This window comes from Pan troglodytes, chromosome 23 (assembly GCF_028858775.2).
Source record: "Pan troglodytes isolate AG18354 chromosome 23, NHGRI_mPanTro3-v2.0_pri, whole genome shotgun sequence".
Lineage (NCBI taxonomy): Eukaryota > Metazoa > Chordata > Mammalia > Primates > Hominidae > Pan > Pan troglodytes.
In genome coordinates, this window is record NC_086016.1 from 35,376,687 (window position 1) to 35,393,195 (window position 16,509).

Here is a 16,509-nt window from a genome sequence, read left to right on the forward strand (position 1 = left end):
AGGCCTCTGAATAACCAAAACAGGTGACCCAGATTTAGGTCATATTGCTTAGAGGAGAACTCAGCACACTTTTACTCAGATCTATTTACTCTCATTTTGGACATATTGTCTGACAGGCTTTTGTTATCTAGTTTCCCAGCTCAGAGCAGATAAGAATAAACTCAGGGATAACTGGGATGGGGAAAGGCGGCTGTTTTAGGTAGAACAATACAACAGCAGCAAGAAAAGACAGTTGCTGGTGAGGAATGAGTGAGGAAAACCATCAAAAGAAAATGCAAGATCTCCCAGAGCTGAACTGTCTGGGACATTTAATGGAGTTACAAAGAACCCCACCAACCGCACTAGCCCCATGGGTGTGGGTGTTAATACCTGGAGGTGTGCACTCATTATTTCCTTAAGGTACTGGAAAAGGTTAAGAGTATGTTTGGGACATGCTATTCGCAAAAAAAAAAAAAAGAAAATATGCAACGTATTTTCAAGAATTCTGTCAAAACTGTCCAGAACAAACAAAGTCCAGGTCTCATGGCTAGAAAAATTAACTTTCTTTGAACTAGTTCATCTCACAGCACTGCTGGACACATGAACATGACATTCCTTTTAAGCAGAAGCTGAGGCTGACTGAACACTGTTGTCTGTGAGTGGCACTCTGCTCATTCAAAGTATTATAAAAAATATGGATACTGACAGCCCTGCTTTCTGTTGTCAAATATGGACATGATTCTATAACCTATCTACATCAGTGGTTCTCAACCCTAACGCTTCTCAATCACCTGGGACTGCTCTCAAACATATTGGAACTATTGGAAGGAAAGTCCTCCTGGTGATTCTCATGAACGGCCAGCGCTCAGTATCCAACCTTAGCTTTTTCTGAATTGGAGGTGCTCTTGTTGAAAAATATTTGCACTGTGCACCAGGAGGAGAGATCTTGGAGAACAGCATACAAAAGAAAAGAAAAAAAAAAAAAAAAAAAAAAAGGCTGGGGCTGGAGGGACCGAGGAATCCTCCTTCTAATTTAACCAGAGCAGTTTTGCTTTTGTTTGTTTAACACAGGGGCTGAAAAACTGGAGCACGTCTGGTCCATTTCATGTTTTTGTAAACAAAGTTTTATTGAAACAGCCACACCCATTGTTTAAAGACTGTCTAAGACTGAACTACAATAGCAGAGTTAAGTAGTTGAAAAGGAGCCTGTAGGTCCCATAAAGCTCAAAACACTTACTATCTGGTCCTTTACAGAAAATGTGTGCTGATCCTTGGTTTCACCTACTAGAATTCTGTAGAAGATTCATACTTTGAAGTAGGAGCTCAATACGTATCAGTTGGATGAATGAAGGAGTTCGTGATTAAACACAGTCTCAAAGTCGCCACTCTTTTAGTAATGATGGATGCATCTATAAATCCTTTAGTAAAGGGTGGAATAACTAGCTGCATCTTAGCAGCATGCTTTGTCATGTATATGGAACTCTAAGGATGCTTCGTGTCTGTTACGTGACTCAAAGACCAAGTAATGAATGGTCACATTTGCTTGTCTTCATCATCAGGTTGGGTGAGGATGAGGAGATGAAATGGTTTGTCACAGGAAACTCACATTTACCTGGGTCTTGGCCAAGAACCCAACTCTCACCCAAGGGTTGAGGAAGGAGCAATGGTTTGGGATCAAGAGCCCGAGGATCAGTACTACCACGGGTCCTCAAGCATATCTTGTTCCCTCTTAGCTCACTGCTTTCTTGTCTCCAAGGATCCCTTAAGCTCTAGGATCTAGGCCTCTCCCCCGTCGACCGTACCAGGTGGATGCTCCGTTCTTCTCACCTGCACATCCAGCTCCATGATATGAGCCACTTTGTTCCAGCCAAAGCCTACAAACCTCCGGTCGTACTCCGGGCAGTCACGTCTCACAACAACATACGGCTCAAAATCGGCCTCCCACTCGACCCGGTAAGGCGTGGTGGCGGTCCGCCACTTGGCAAAGTTTGTGGGTGCGTGGCCTTTCGTCCAGACGTGGTACCTGAGACACACGGAGAAAAGCCATTGGGTGTAGGGAAGGAAGCCAAGCTCTCCAAATGCAGCCGATGTGGAGGAAGAAGGGGTGTACACTGATGTAGTCCTCGGGTGAGTTGAATTGTCTCCCTCCCAAAAGCTATGTTGAAGTCCTAACCCCCAGTACCTGTGAATGGGACCTATTTGGAATCAGGATCTTTGCAGATATAATGAGGTTATCATGAGATCACAGTGGATTGGGGTGGGCACTAATCCAGTATTTGTTGTCCTTATAAGAAGGGGAAAATTTAGACACAGAGACACACAGCAAGAATACCATGTATAGACATTGGGAGAGATTGGAATGACGCGTGCATCTATAAATCAAAGATTGCTAAACACTGCTGGCAATCACCAGAAGGAGGCCTAGGACCTCAGGGAAGAAGCATGGACCTGCTGACAGCTTGATCTTTGACTTCTGGCCTCCAGAATTGTGAGAGAATAAATTTCTATTATGTTAAGCCATCCAGTTTGTAGTATTTTGCTGCAGCAGCTACAGGAAACCCTAATCCCATCTGCTATCTGCACATTTCACTAACGAGGAGATTCTCACTATGAAAAGGAACTCCTGGAGGGCTCCATGTCATTTCTCAGGAATTGACTGCAGGTGAGCTTGTGTAGTGATTGCTGCCAGAGGTCACTGTGGTAGGAGTATCAGACGGTCCCCCATGACTCTCACCCCGTCCAATGCTCTCCCCTTAAGGCAGAACCTGTGAGTATGTATGTGATCACTCCTGGGATTATGGTACATTATATGGCAGAAGGGATGGTTCTAGATATAAATAAGGTTACTCACCACTTTACTTTGTGTGAAAATGGGAGAAGATTGAATCATGTGACCCTTTAGAGCTGGGTCTGGAAGAAAGCAAGGAGCTATGTTGGGAGCTGCCTATGGGGGCCATGTGGCAAATTAACCAGACTCTAGGAGAGCAGTCCCTGGCCAAAAGCCAGCAGGAAAATGGGACCTTAGGCTTAGGAATGAAAGGAGAGAAATTCTGCTAACCACCAGTGATCTGGGAAGAGGAGAACTGCAGGTCTGCTGACTCCTTGATTTCAGCCCAGTGAGATCCCAAGCAGAGAATCCAGTCATTCCATGCCTGAATCTCTGATCCCTAGAGACTGTGAGATCACAAATTTGTTTCAAGCTGCTATGTTTGTGGTAATTTGTTATACAGTAGTAGCAAATGAATACAATCATATAACCACAATAAGCAGCAGCTAATATCAGTTAACCACTTACTGTGTACTGGGACTATGTTAAATCTCTCTCTCTCTCTCACACACACACACACACACGCAGATATTGTTTTAAATTCTTATAACTTACCAAATGTCAAAGTACAAGTAGTCAGTGGTGGAGTTGTGATTCAAACCCGGGAAGCCTCGCTCAAAGGCCAGGAGCCTCCTTAAGCACTTCACCTCTCTTTTTTTATTTTTTTATTTTTTGGGATGGAGTCTTGCTCTGTCTCCAGGCTGGAGTGCAGTGGCACGATCTCGGCTCACTGCAACCTCTGCCTCCCCGGTTCAAGCGATTCTCCTGCCTCAGCCTCCCAAGTGGCTAGTACTATAGGCACGCATCACCGCGCCTGGCTAATTTTTGTATTTTTAGTAGACACAGGGTTTCACCATGTTGGCCAGGATGGTCTCCGTCTCTTGACCTCATGATCCGCCCGTCTTGGCCTCCCACAGTGCTGGGATTACAGGCATGAGCCACCACGGCCGGCTGGGTCACCTCTCTTATATGTCCCTGTCCCCCACACTTCCTGGCCTGTTGAATGAGTACTCAACAATTGTGCACTAAACTGAATGAATGAATGAGTAACCTAACAACATGAGAGGCACCTGAGACGGGTCCATGTGTGGGATGGCAATATGCCTCTGGAAGCTACAGAGAGACGGCAGGAAGCTGGGCATCTAGTGAAGGACTAGACAGGGCCCAAGAGAAGAGTTAGGAAGAGTATCCAGAGCTGAAAAGAAAAGCTTCATGAAATGAAAACAAGACAGAAGGGTGGGAACCCAAGAGCTTAGCTGCAGGGAGAGAGGAAGTGGAAGTCTGGGTTCCATCTCATTCTGTGGGCAGTCTCTCCAAAGCAAGGGAGGCGCTAACTGAGACTGAGTGTTCCGTGTGGCCAATGGGACACTTTCTGGCAGGGAATGCAACTGCTTCCTTCTTTTGCTTTTCTACCACTGAGGCTGGACTCCCCCCAAACCCTCAGGGAACTGGCCAGTGCGGCTGAATGGGCACTGGCCAATGGGTGGGCTTTGATCAAGTTGTGCTGTTGGGTGAGACGGCCAGGCTAGGGGAGGGCAGGAACTTGAACTTCAGCTCCATCAACACAGCAACTTCCATCAAAACCAAAGCCACTTAAAAATGGAAGAAAAATGAAAGGTGAAGCAATGCCATTTTCATGGAGTGTGGAAAAGGGATATTGCGGGAGATGTCAATTTCGGGCATGATCCAACAATTAGGCCCAGAAGCAGTTGCTTTTCCATTTGTGAACTTGCTGAACGGGCAGTCTTAACACCTGATGCCTTCAACAGAACTGGCACAGCACAGCTGATGGCCGTGAACTTGTATGAGGTTTAAAGCACAATGGAGCCATCAGGCCAGGGTTCAAATCCCACCTCTGCCACTTAGAAGCTGAATGCCTTGCAGAACAAAATGCTTTAATTAGCCATTAATTTCCTTTTGTGTCAACTGGGGAAAAGAATACCTATCTGGTTGAACTGCCAAAGAGCTTAAATGAGAAAATATAAAGAGTCTGGCACAGTATTGACATGTAAGAGGAATTCAATAAATGCTAGTTTTATAACAAAGTGGTTAAAAGCAATGGTTCTGGAGGCTGCCTGCCTGGGTTCGAATTCTGTCATTCAACAGGTATGGGTACATTAACTACTTGGCACCTTTGTTTCCTTCTCTTGGCAAAACGGACACAGCAATATCTACTTCATAGATTTGTGATGATTATGTGACTTAATTCACATACAGTACTCAGAGTAGTTTCTGATATATGGTTAACTCCTCAAAAAAAAAAAAAAAAAAAAAAAGAGAAAGAGAAAATTCTCTTTATTATTTCTCCTGTTTGCTTCCCAGATATGATGTCAATTCCTCGTGGTCTGGCTCTCAGTGATATTGACAGCCATGTTATTGGTCATCCACCTTTAGAATCTAAACTCTCGGACAATTATAATGCGAAAAGGAAGGGAAAACAACGGGGGAGACGGCGCCATTGCACTCCATTGTAGGGACAGCTGGGTCAGTTCTAGTCATCTGGCTGAGGAGGCAGCTTTGATCAGTTCAGCCTGGACACTGGCAGCTTGCGGAAAGGCTGGGCAGCACAGGGTGCAGTCAAGTTACAATGAACCTCTCGTTAAAACAAGCCCCAGCCTGTGAATGACCTATTGCCAAATGCCAGGTAGCCTCCTTCTCTGCTAAAAAAGGGATGGGAAGATGAGAGAGGTTTCCTAGGTACAACTTACAGGATGCTACTGGGGAGAAGAGATTTGGGGCACTTTGCTTTAAGCAGTGGTTCTCAAACTTGAGTATGCATTAGAATGATCTGGAAGACTGGTTCCAATTCCAGAGTTTCTGATGCAGGAGGTCTGGGCTAGGCTTGAGCCTCTGCATTTCTAACAAGTTCCTAAGTGATGCTGAAGCCACTGGTCCAGGGACCGCATTCTGGAGCCACCGCCCTAGAGGACTTGTAGGGGTGTGGATGTTTTCTCATTCCAGGTGTGGTAGGGAGCAGATTTCGGCTGCTCAGAGGCTGAAGAGTATGTTATTTGGAGAGCAGGTGACAATAGCAATTTCTCGGAGACAAGGGCTGTAATTTAGCACTTGGCATGATGGCTGGCAAGCTGCTGGCCAGAGCAGCAATCATGGACACAGCAGGCCACACCCCAGCTCTTGTGGCCACAAATGTGGCTGTGAAATGAGTTCTCGGTTCACTGTGGTATGAAGCCGGCAGGAAGGATGCCTTGGAAATGTGTCAGGTGCTCAGCCATCAGACTATGGCATTCATGGGAGACTTATATTAAGGTTTGGTTTGAAAGTCTCAATTCTGAGGAGCAAGTTTTTACCCTGCATCTTTAAACACTGGTTAAAAAAAAAAAAAATTCAGGACTCAATCAGTAGCCAGATGGCATTCTGACTAAGAACACAGGTTCCTCAGACCTGGGACGAATCCAGGCTCTGCTATTTACTGGCTGTGTGTCATTGGGCAAGTTATTAAACTTCTCAGAGCCTCAGTTTCATTATCCATGCAATGGGGATGATAGTATCTGTCACGTAGGTTTATTGTGAGAATTAAATATGTAATCACGGTGCCTGGCACATGCTAAGCACACAATAAGTGGTAGTTATTTCTTTCAGAAAAGAAGGAAGGCTTGGGTTGGGTGGGGGGTTACTAACTCTTCCAGGCCACTTTCCAGAATTCTGGACAGAGGAAGAAGCCTGGAGTTTGAGTCTTGGCTCTACTGGGACCTCTCCACTCCTCAGTTTCTTCATCTGTATAAAATGTGAAAAATGACAGCCTCTAAACTGTTGAATGAACAACCCACCTCATAAAGTTATTTTCACAAGATAAAGTTGATTTGAGGAAACTTGCTAGAAATCTCTAGAAACTTAATTATGGTATGAAAACCCAAGTTATTAAGACTATAATGTTTTCAGTAAAATTCCGATGGTCTAGAAACGTATGCTTTTTAGCTTCCAGGAAGTGTTGGCCATTCTGACATCATTCACAAGGGTGGCCTCACTTTAACACTGGAGCAGGGCCAGGCGCAGTGGCTTAGGCCTGTAATCCCAGCACTTTGGGAGGCCAAGGCAGGTGGATCACCTGAGGTCAGGAGTTCGAGACCAGCCTGACTAATATGGAGAAACCCCGTCTCTACTAAAAAATACAAAATTTGCCGGCCATGGTGGCACATGCCTGTAATCCCAGCTACTCAGGTGACTGAGGCAGGAGAATTGCTTGAACCCAGGAGGCGGAGGTCGCAGTGAGCTGAGACCACGCCATTGCACTCCAGCCTGGGCAATAAAAGCGAAGCTCTGTCTCAAAAACAAACAAACAAACAAACAAACAAAACAAACAAACACAAGCAAACACCTGGAGCAGGCAGAAGCACCAGCCCTCTCTTCAGACTGCTCAGTTACGGCACCTAGCAGGCCACCTACTTTCCCCTGGATCACTACATGTAATGCTGCAGCCTGTCCCCAGGACATGGAACCTGTTCGCACCTGTGCGGTGGTACAGACTCCTGGGACACTGGGGACAGGTGACAGGGGAGCTCCCTTGCAATGTTCCTGCAGGACTCAGGGGCCTGGGGAAAAAGGAAAATCAGGGTTCTGTTTGCGACGGTCACTTGGGCAATAGGAAAGCTGGCTGCCACATGTGCTGGGTCACCTTGATGACTTGAAGTTGTTGACACAACGGCTACACGTCCCCCAGGCCTCAGGGGCTCAAAGAACAGACCACTCATACCACAAATAAAAAGGAAAACTGCCACCGTGGTGCTAATAGAATGAAACCCACCTACCAGACGAATCAATGGACAGGCACACAAAAGAGAGAACTCGGAGCCAGGAGATGGGAGCAGGAACCTAAACTGAGTTTAGAAAAAAGGACAAACAGAAATAAGCTAAACCTTCCTACCCTTCCACCCTCCAAACATGCCTACGCTTCCATCTGAACACATAACGTCTGTCATCCATGCACAAAAAAGTACACGGCACGTACCGGCATGGGGAGAGGAGGGAGATTACAAGGGCGTTGTCTGGAGAAAGCGGTGCTTTCCTGGCCTCACAATGGACTAAGGCGAGCAACAAACTTCCAGATCGATAGCTTTGGCATCTGGGTTTCCCAGGAGAAAGAAGGCCTTCGAGCACCCCCAGAGTACAGCAGCTACAGCCACTCACCTGAATGTGAAGAGGGTCCCCATGTCCAGCATTGACAGCAACTCCGCTTTCGACTTGGGGAAGGACAGCCGGTAGCGCAGTGTCTCGAACGCGGGGACAATCATTGCTTTCTTGGTGTTGGCAAGATCGAGCTGGATGACAGACTTCCTGAAAAGAGGGGACAGGCAGAGAGACAGAGTCCCTGTGACACCAGGCCAAGGTCTTTCCCCCATGAGGGCGGGGTGGTCATTGGCCCGGGGAAGTGTGGGAAAGCAAGCTCAGGTCATCCTCTCAATTAAAGATGGGGAAACTGGGCCAGGTGCGATGGCTCACGTCTGTAATCCCAGCCTTTGAGAGGCCGAGGCAGGAGGATCACTTGAGTTCAGGAGTTTGAGACCAGCCTGGCCAACATGGTGAAACCCCGTTTCCACTAAAAATACAAACAAATTGGCAGGGCATGGTGGCACACACCTGTAGTCCCAGCTACTTGGGAGACTGAGGCACGACAATTGCTGGAGCCCGGGAGGCAGAGGTTGCAATGAGCTGAGATCACGCCATTGCACTCCAGCCTGGGTGACAGAGATAGATTCTGTCAAAAAAAAAAGGGGGGAGGGGAAGGAAGAGAAAGAAAGAAAGAAAGGAAGAGAAAAGAAAGGAAAGAAAAGAAAAGAAAGAAAAAGTAAAGAAAGAAAAAAGAAGGAAAAGAAAGAAAAAAGAAGGAAAGAAAGAAAAGGAAAAAAGAAAGGAAAGATGGGGAGCCCTGGGAGGCAAAGCAAGTTGCTAAACACTTGGGGAACCCAGAGTGGAATGGGATCTGCTGTCCCCGAGACAGAGAACTTGGTCTTCCTGGAGAATAAACAGAGGGCAGACCAGACTGAGGGGCTGGGAGAACCTCCGACACGTTTTCAGTGTGTGCTCCTGCCAGTCAGGCACAGAAGGAAGGCTTCAAAGGACCACAGGGCTTAGAGCCCAGCCTGCTTGGTTCCCTGGGCTGGTCAATCACTCCGACTGCACCCCTGGCCGCACCAGAGCAGGTGGACAGAGAGCCGATGAGAGAATCACCAAACTGGGCACTTTCAGGTTCCATTTCAGCGACTCCTCAACTCCTTGAATTCTCCAGACTCCAAGCCTTTAAAGCAGCCAGAGCCACCCTAGGCAGCCAGTGCTGGTGAGACAGAGCTCTGGTATCCCCCTTGGGGAAAGTTAAAGTCTTGCCTTAGTGCCTGGCCTTCCACTCTGCTCCTCTGAGACCCGATCCTGCACGCCTGGGTTTGTCTGCCTTTTCTCAGCTCTGTGGTGGTTACTTGGAAAGGGAAAAAGGCTCATGGAGAGCCATCCATGGCCAGGCATTTAGTGCCATATGGCATGAGGCTTTTTTTTTTTTTTTGGGAGATGGAGTCTTGCTCTGTTGCCCAGGCTGGAGTGCAGTGGTGCAATCTCGGCTCATGGCAACCTCAGCCTCCCGGGTTCAAGCGATTCTCCTGTCTCAGTCTCCCGAGTAGCTGGGACTACAGGCACATGCTGCCACGTCCATCTAATTTTTGTATTTTTAGTAGAGACTGGGTTTCACCATGTTGGCAGGATGGTCTTGATCTCCTGACCTCGTGATCCGCCCGCCTTGGCCTCCCAAAGTGCTGGGATTACAGGTGTGCACCACTGCGCCCGGCCAGCATGAGGCTTTTAATAAACGCAGACTGGATTTGAACCCTGGCAAGGTCACTTTATGAGACCTGCCATCCTGGGAAAGCGATTTAGCTCCTCACTACCTTTGGTCCCTCGTCCCTAAAATGATGGCAATAACATCTACCTCCTGTGGACCGAACAAGGTCGTCATATACTGCCACTTGGCACACCTGGCCGGGGCAGGCATGCTGGGACAAGTGGTCACTATTACACTGCAGTGCTATCACGACTCCCTGGCTTGGATATTCTGTGATCACTCTTGGCCAGGACCTAGGAATTCATTCTGGCTCCTGCTTGGACACTGACCTTTGGGTCTCAAGGTCATCATGGCTGTCTGTTTCCATCTCTGAGATAGAGAAAGCAGCCTTTCCTGGGGAAAAGGTAGGCATTGTAAGGCATTTTGAAAAACCACTGAAAGCAGCAGGCCTCCTTGGCCATACAACTATCCATTGAAGGGCAGGCATGGTGGCTCACGCCTGTAATCCCAGCCCTTTGGGAGGCTTAGGCAGGCGGATCACAAGGTCAGGAGTTCGAGACCAGCCTGGCCAATATGGTGAAACCCTGTCTCTACTAAAAATACAAAAATTAGCCGGGCGTGGTGGGGGGTGCTGGTAGTCCCAGCTATTCAGGAGGCTGAGGCAGGAGAATCGCTTGAACCTGGGAGACGGAGGTTGCAGTGAGCTGAGATCGCGCCACTGCGTTCCATCCTGGGCGGCAGAGCGAGACTCCATCTCAAAAACAAACAAACAAACAAACAACAACAAAAAACTTGTCCTCCATTGCTGTATTATTAAAGTCACTTCACTCAACCAGACGTTGAGCCTGTGCATTAGCAGGGACTAGGGCTGGCGTGCAAAGAGGAATCATACCATAAGGAAGTGACTAAGTTAGCCCAGGCCTGAATGGGACAAAACAGGGTGGCAGTCCCAGAAGGACACAGGACATCAGCAGGGCTTTGTATCATTGAATAATGAGGGGGAACCTGGATCAGGTCAGAATAAGGACAGTTTCCTAAAACCATCCTTGGTTAATGGATCTCACCAGCTCCCAGTAGAGAGGGGGTGGTTGGGATGGGCTGGAAGTTCATTTTGGAACCCTCTGAATATCATTTGCACTTCACTCTTTACCACAGTGTTCATGTTAACTATATACCAAGTAATATATAGCTCTCTCACCACTATTACAGAGGAGGTTCGTAAAGGACGACAACAAGATATAGAGTGTGGGCGAGCTCTACTTAGCCAGTCTGAGGGCAAGAGGTTTGAGTCAGCCTGTCCTGGCCTGGATTCTTCTCCCGCTTTGTCTGTCTGAACAATGTTAATTTTCAAACATCCAAGATTACCTCCTCTGTGGCCAGGCATCTAGTGTCAGCTAGCACTCTCTTTTAGATAGGGGCAGAGCTAGGCTATTTACCTTTCCCCCTGGAGAGGTGAGTACCTTATCTATTGATTCTGGGCATTGGGGGTTGGATATATGGATCTAAAGAATATGCTTGGACCAAGACAGCAAAGCCCTTGGAATCCCTGGGGCAGGGGGGAAGGTGTCCCAGTATTGGTGGGTGGTTGCTACCCATTCAGCAATCACCCAGCACCTATGATGTGCCAGGCACTTGAAGATACAGGGTGAAAAGAACAAGCAAAGTCTCTGCCCGCATGGTGCTTACATTCATATAAACGTCTCGAGATGCTAGAAGCCTCAGGACAAATTTCTCTAAACTGGGGCCCCAGATTGCATTTGTAGCTGATTATTTTAGAATACAATGCTATAGAAACAGAATAGAAGGCTGCGAGGGCAGAACTATAGGGAATGGGCAAGATATAAAGACACATACACATATATACGCGATGGATACAGAGATCTACAAACATGGATGTTTGTATCTATATAAGGATCAAGTTACTATTATCATCAGTTGCTATAGGAGCTGCTTCTTGGAGATTAATTCCTGCTAGAAAATAATTCCCCTTTCTATGGGGGCAACCTGCCCCTATACATAGAAGCAAGCTCTCAGAGCTCTCTGCCTGCCCTACCTGCACCCCTGGCAAGGGCAGGTTGTTTAGGATTAGACACTTGACCCAGGCTGAGCGCATCAGTTTCTTACTCTTGGAAATTTGAATAGAAATAGAGACTGGGAAAGCACAGAATTGACTTTCAGTGATGACAGACCATGCTCTACAGACTTCTGAACTGCTGCAGAGGGGACCAGAGCTGCCCTGGTTAATTGCTGTCTTACGTGTTGGTTTTCCAAGTCCTAGTTTGATTCTATAAGATAACCCATCCATTATTTGCTTTGTTTTTCTTTGATTTGTTTTTATCTTACTTAAGCTACCTGGTATTAGTTTCTGTTGCCTGCAACTAAACAACCCTAACCAATATACTGGAAGACCCAAAGCAGACAGACTCAGTAAGCAGCATGCCTCACAATTACAGTCCTAGCAAGCCTTATTTCCCTTTGCATAGATAGCACCAGATTCCAGAGTGCTTTCTGCAAACTCCCTTTCATCTCACTAAAATACAAACTGCCACAAAGATGGATCTGTCACCAGATAGATCCATTTCAGAGTCAGTTCAAGGAGGTTTCAATACCGATGTCCTGAAAGGGTCTCATTATGAAGTTGTTTCAGCAATAAACAAGGCTTCATGGTACAAACTCTGAGCTCATCTGTTTATTGAGAAGGTAACAGCAGCCTGGGTCTTTCTGCTCTGTGTTCTGTTAGTACATCTTACCCTGGATGGGCTTGCTGTCTTAGGGGTCAACAATTTGCAGCCATTAGTTCTCTGGAAAGTGAGTCCTGCAGAGGATGGAGTGCAGAGTCTTCCAGGAACAGTGGGGCAGGACGATGAGCGAGAAAGCTGGGCGAACAGCCAGGAGACCTGAGTTCTAGGCCCACCCTGAGAAGCTGAGTGACTTTGGGTCACTCTATTACTCTTTAGATTGCTAAATGTAGATTATTAAGATGGAAGCTTTGGAGGACAGTCAGGTGTAGTGGTCATCAGACCAGGCGTCTAGCTCTGACTCTACTAGGCTGTCTTCTTGGGCAAATCACTTTCACTATTTTGAGTCCTGGGGTTGATGCACTTGAAAAATATGTTGATGGGGATAAGCACAGTGCTTGTGGAAGGGCTTGCTACAAGGCCTGGCACACATTAAGCACGGGGTACATGATGCCTATGATGGTTCCTTTTCTGTATCAGATGGCCCAGGCTATGGCGCCCAGTTACTGGGTCACATACTAGTCTAGACACTGCTGTGCAAGTGTTTCATAGATGTGTTAAACTGCAATTACTTTTGCACCAACCTAATAGCTAACATGTACAATCAGTTACCTTTAAGGAAAGGAGATTTCCCTTGATAATGTGCGTGGGCTTCATCTGATCAGTTGAAGGCCTTAAGAACAAAAACTGAGCTTTCCCAGAAAAGATGGAATACTGCCTTAGGACAGTAACACAGAAATCCTGCCTCAGTTTCCAGCCTGCTGGCCTGCTCTGTCAATTTCAGACTTGCCAACCCCACAACAGTGTGAGCCAATCCCTTAAGCTCTATCGATCTATCAATACACATATCACTATCTAGCTCTGCATATTGATACATATATTACTATCTGTAGGATATACTATATACATCTCCTATTGGCTCTGTGTCTCTGGAGACCCCTGAGGACTGTGCTGGTAAGACATGCTGCTTACTGAGTCTGTCTACTGTGGGTCTTGTAATATATTGCTTAGGGTTGTTTAGCTGCAAGCAACAGAAATTAATACCAGGTACCTTACCTAAAATAAAAAGTGTCCTGATTCCGACCTGGTCCAGATTCCTCCTCATCATTCAATGATACCAAGCTCTGTTGATGTCCTTCTTGGACTGCCACTCTGTTCTTGTCCCCCACATGGGCCTGAGCTGACACAGTCACTTCCTTATGGTCTGACTCCTCTTTGCAGACCAGCTCTAGTCCCTGCCTATGCACAGGTTCAAAGTTTTGTTACCCTTGTCTTGTCCAAGACACCTGCAAAAACATTCACAAACCTACTACAGTATATTGGATCAAGGAATTATTATTATTATTATTTTAGACAGAGTCTCACTCTGTTGCCCAGGCTGGAGTGCAGTGGTGCGATCTCAGCTCACTGCAAGCTCCGCCTCCTGGGTTCACGCCATTCTCCTGCCTCAGCCTCCAGAGTAGCTGGGACTACAGGTGCCCGCCACCACACCCAGCTAATTTTTTGTATTTTTACTAGAGACAGGTTTTCACCGTGTTAGCCAGGATGGTCTCGATCTCCTGACCTCGTGATCCACCTGCCTCAGCCTCCCGAAGTGCTGGGATTACAGGCATGAGCCACCGCGCCCAGCTGGACCAAGGAGTTCTTAGAACAATCTAAATAACTCAGAACCTTGCTGATACAATGGGAAGCCCTGTGAACATAAGTGACTTGGAGCCAGACAGCAGCAGCTTCCAAACCTGACTGCTCCTCTCTCTCCTGACTTCAGGCACATTCTGCAACCTCTCCCAACCACAGGTTCCCCATCGTAAATGGAGATAATAAAGGCTTATCTCTCATCTCTCAGGGCTCTAGAGCCCAAAGCAGTGCCCGACTTAGAATTAACTCATTAACAAACAAGTCCCTTTCCCCTGTCACAGCTGAGCCTACTGGTGCATCCAAGGCAAGAGAACGGACGAGAGTGAAGGAGGATTCAGAGAAGTCAACATACTACTTACAACCAGGGAAGACTTCTGCTCGCTCATCTACAGAAACAGAACTTATGAGATCTCGGTCTCTAGCCGGCCCTCTGAGTCCCTCTTTGAGTCAAAAACAATTCAGGTGTTGCTCAGAGTAAATTCACCTCTTCCAGCCTGGCAGAGCTAACCAGTGGGGAAACTGTGAATTTGATAAAGGTTATCCTCCAAAGCCCCCAACAGCCTCCTCTTCTGTATATCTTTTTCCCCCGAGCCCCTCCTCTCAGCTCACTCAGGTATATGGGTAGTTCGTATCCTCTTTTGCTCCAATCTGGCAAAACTGGCGAGCAGGGGAGGGGATGTGAGTGAGCAGTGAGGCTTCCCATGCCAAATGAAGGGGTAGGGGTGGGTGCAGATGGTAGGCTTGCCCGGGTTCTGCGTAAACCAAAGAAACAGCATGGACGGAAGGGCAGAGTATTAGCTGGATGGGTTTCCCTGATGCTACGGTGGCGTGGAATTACCAAGCCTCAACCTGACCCTGGCTGTTGATCTCTCTTTCACATACATGCACACCTCCCTCCCTCCATCTCATTCTCTCTTTTTAACTCCATCCTTTCCTCTAGAGGCAGGTCCCTGTAACGAGGGAAACAGCCCAGGTTCCTGGCATGAAGAGATTACGGGAAAGTGTCTTGGAAGACATAAGGAAACGCCGTGCACTGCCTAGTTCTGACAACTTCACCTCCTCGGAGTCACAGTGATTCACATTCTAGAGGCAGGCTGCTCGGGTCTGCATCCTGGCTAACTACTTAATTAATCTCTTGGTTCTGCAATTTCCGTATCTGTAACATGGAATATCTATAAAATGGGAGTCAGATAGAACAAGAAGAGGAGCCAGCAATGGGAACTCCTGGGAGGGACCAAGAAGATTGAAGAACCACAAAGAGACTGCGATGAGCACCTAAAAGCCAGGAGAAAATAAAACGTGTGCCATGGAGGAGTCACCGGCAGTTGGAGGTGGCTGAGAAGTCAAATGAGATGAGAGCTGGGGGCTGGCAACTGGGTTTGGCAACATGGAGGTCGCTGGTGGCATCTTCCCTGACTGCTAGCATCTAGGGCACCAGTCAAGTAGGTGGGTGTGAGGGCCATGGCCATTTAGAATTTCCCTTCCCAGCTAGGCGCGGTGGCTCACGCCTGTAATCCCAGCACTTTGGGAGGCCGAGGTGGGTGGATCACCTGAGGTCAGGGGTTCGAGACCAGCCTGACCAACATGGTGAAACCCTGTCTCTACTAAAAATACAAAAATTAGCTGGGTGTGGTGGTGCGTGTCTATAATCCCAGCTACTGAGGAGGCTGAGGCAGGAGAATCGTTTGAACCTGGGAGGCAGAGGTTGCAGTGAGCTGAGATTGCACCACTGCACTCCAGCCTGGGCAACAGAGCGAGACTCCATCTCAAAAAAAAAAAAGAAGTTCCCTTCCTCACCTCTGGTTCTGCAAAAATAAGTCAACACAGTGCAAGGCTGGATTGCTAATCAGGAAAAGGATCCACGTCACAACGCTGGCCAATTTAGTTTCATCTTAAGTGTCTAGAAAAATTAACCTATGTTGGTCCACAGGAGAGGATATAAGGAAAACTCTACGACCAACACCTAACTCCTTCACAGTGAGTGAAGACCCGGGAGAAGAGACCCTTGTGGTCCAATCAGACCCATCCTGGAGTCCCACAATGGTCAGGACTTGCCTGAAAATGGGATTCCAGTTACTTGCCAGTTTCCACCAAAGGAAGAACTCCCTAAATCCTGTCTGTCTACCCTTATGCATTCTCCTCTATTCAGCATTCCCTGAAATAACTTCCTCCTCTCTCACTGGCGCGTGCTTAGGTATTGTGCTATGGTGTCCCCCAACATTCATGTGTTGGAAGCTTAATTCCCAATGCAGCAGTGGAGGTGGGGCCTTATGGGAGGTGTTTAGGTCATGAGGGCCCCACCCTCATGAATACATTAATACTATGATTAAAAAAAAAAAAAGCTTGACAGAGAGAGTTTGGTCCCATTTTTTTTTGCCTTTCCACCTTCTTCCACATGAGAACATGGCGTTCCTCCTCTCTGCAGGATGCAGTGTTCAAAGAACCACCTTGGGGCCGGGCGTGGTGGCTCACACCTATAATCCCAGCACTTTGGGAGGCTGAGGTGGGGGGATAACCTAAGGTCAGGGGTTCGACACCAGCTT

The 16,509-nt window shown here is 47.4% G+C and overlaps 1 protein-coding gene across 14 annotated transcripts in view; it reads right to left on the bottom strand.

The window, feature by feature from the left end:
* The window catches only part of LARGE1 (LARGE xylosyl- and glucuronyltransferase 1), an 851,853-nt gene that overhangs the window by 209,770 nt on the left and 625,574 nt on the right, over positions 1-16,509 (bottom strand). For 11 of the 14 annotated variants that reach the window (XM_016939065.3, XM_063808038.1, XM_001154669.5 and 8 more), the window contains 2 exons: positions 7,952-8,098; positions 1,807-2,002 (listed from right to left, as the gene is read on the bottom strand). In XM_016939065.3, coding sequence (XP_016794554.1) covers positions 1,807-2,002; positions 7,952-8,098 — 343 coding nt within the window. The remainder of the gene's footprint in view (positions 1-1,806; positions 2,003-7,951; positions 8,099-16,509) is intronic. The other 3 variants (XR_010156081.1, XR_010156082.1, XM_063808040.1) reach the window with 1 other exon arrangement.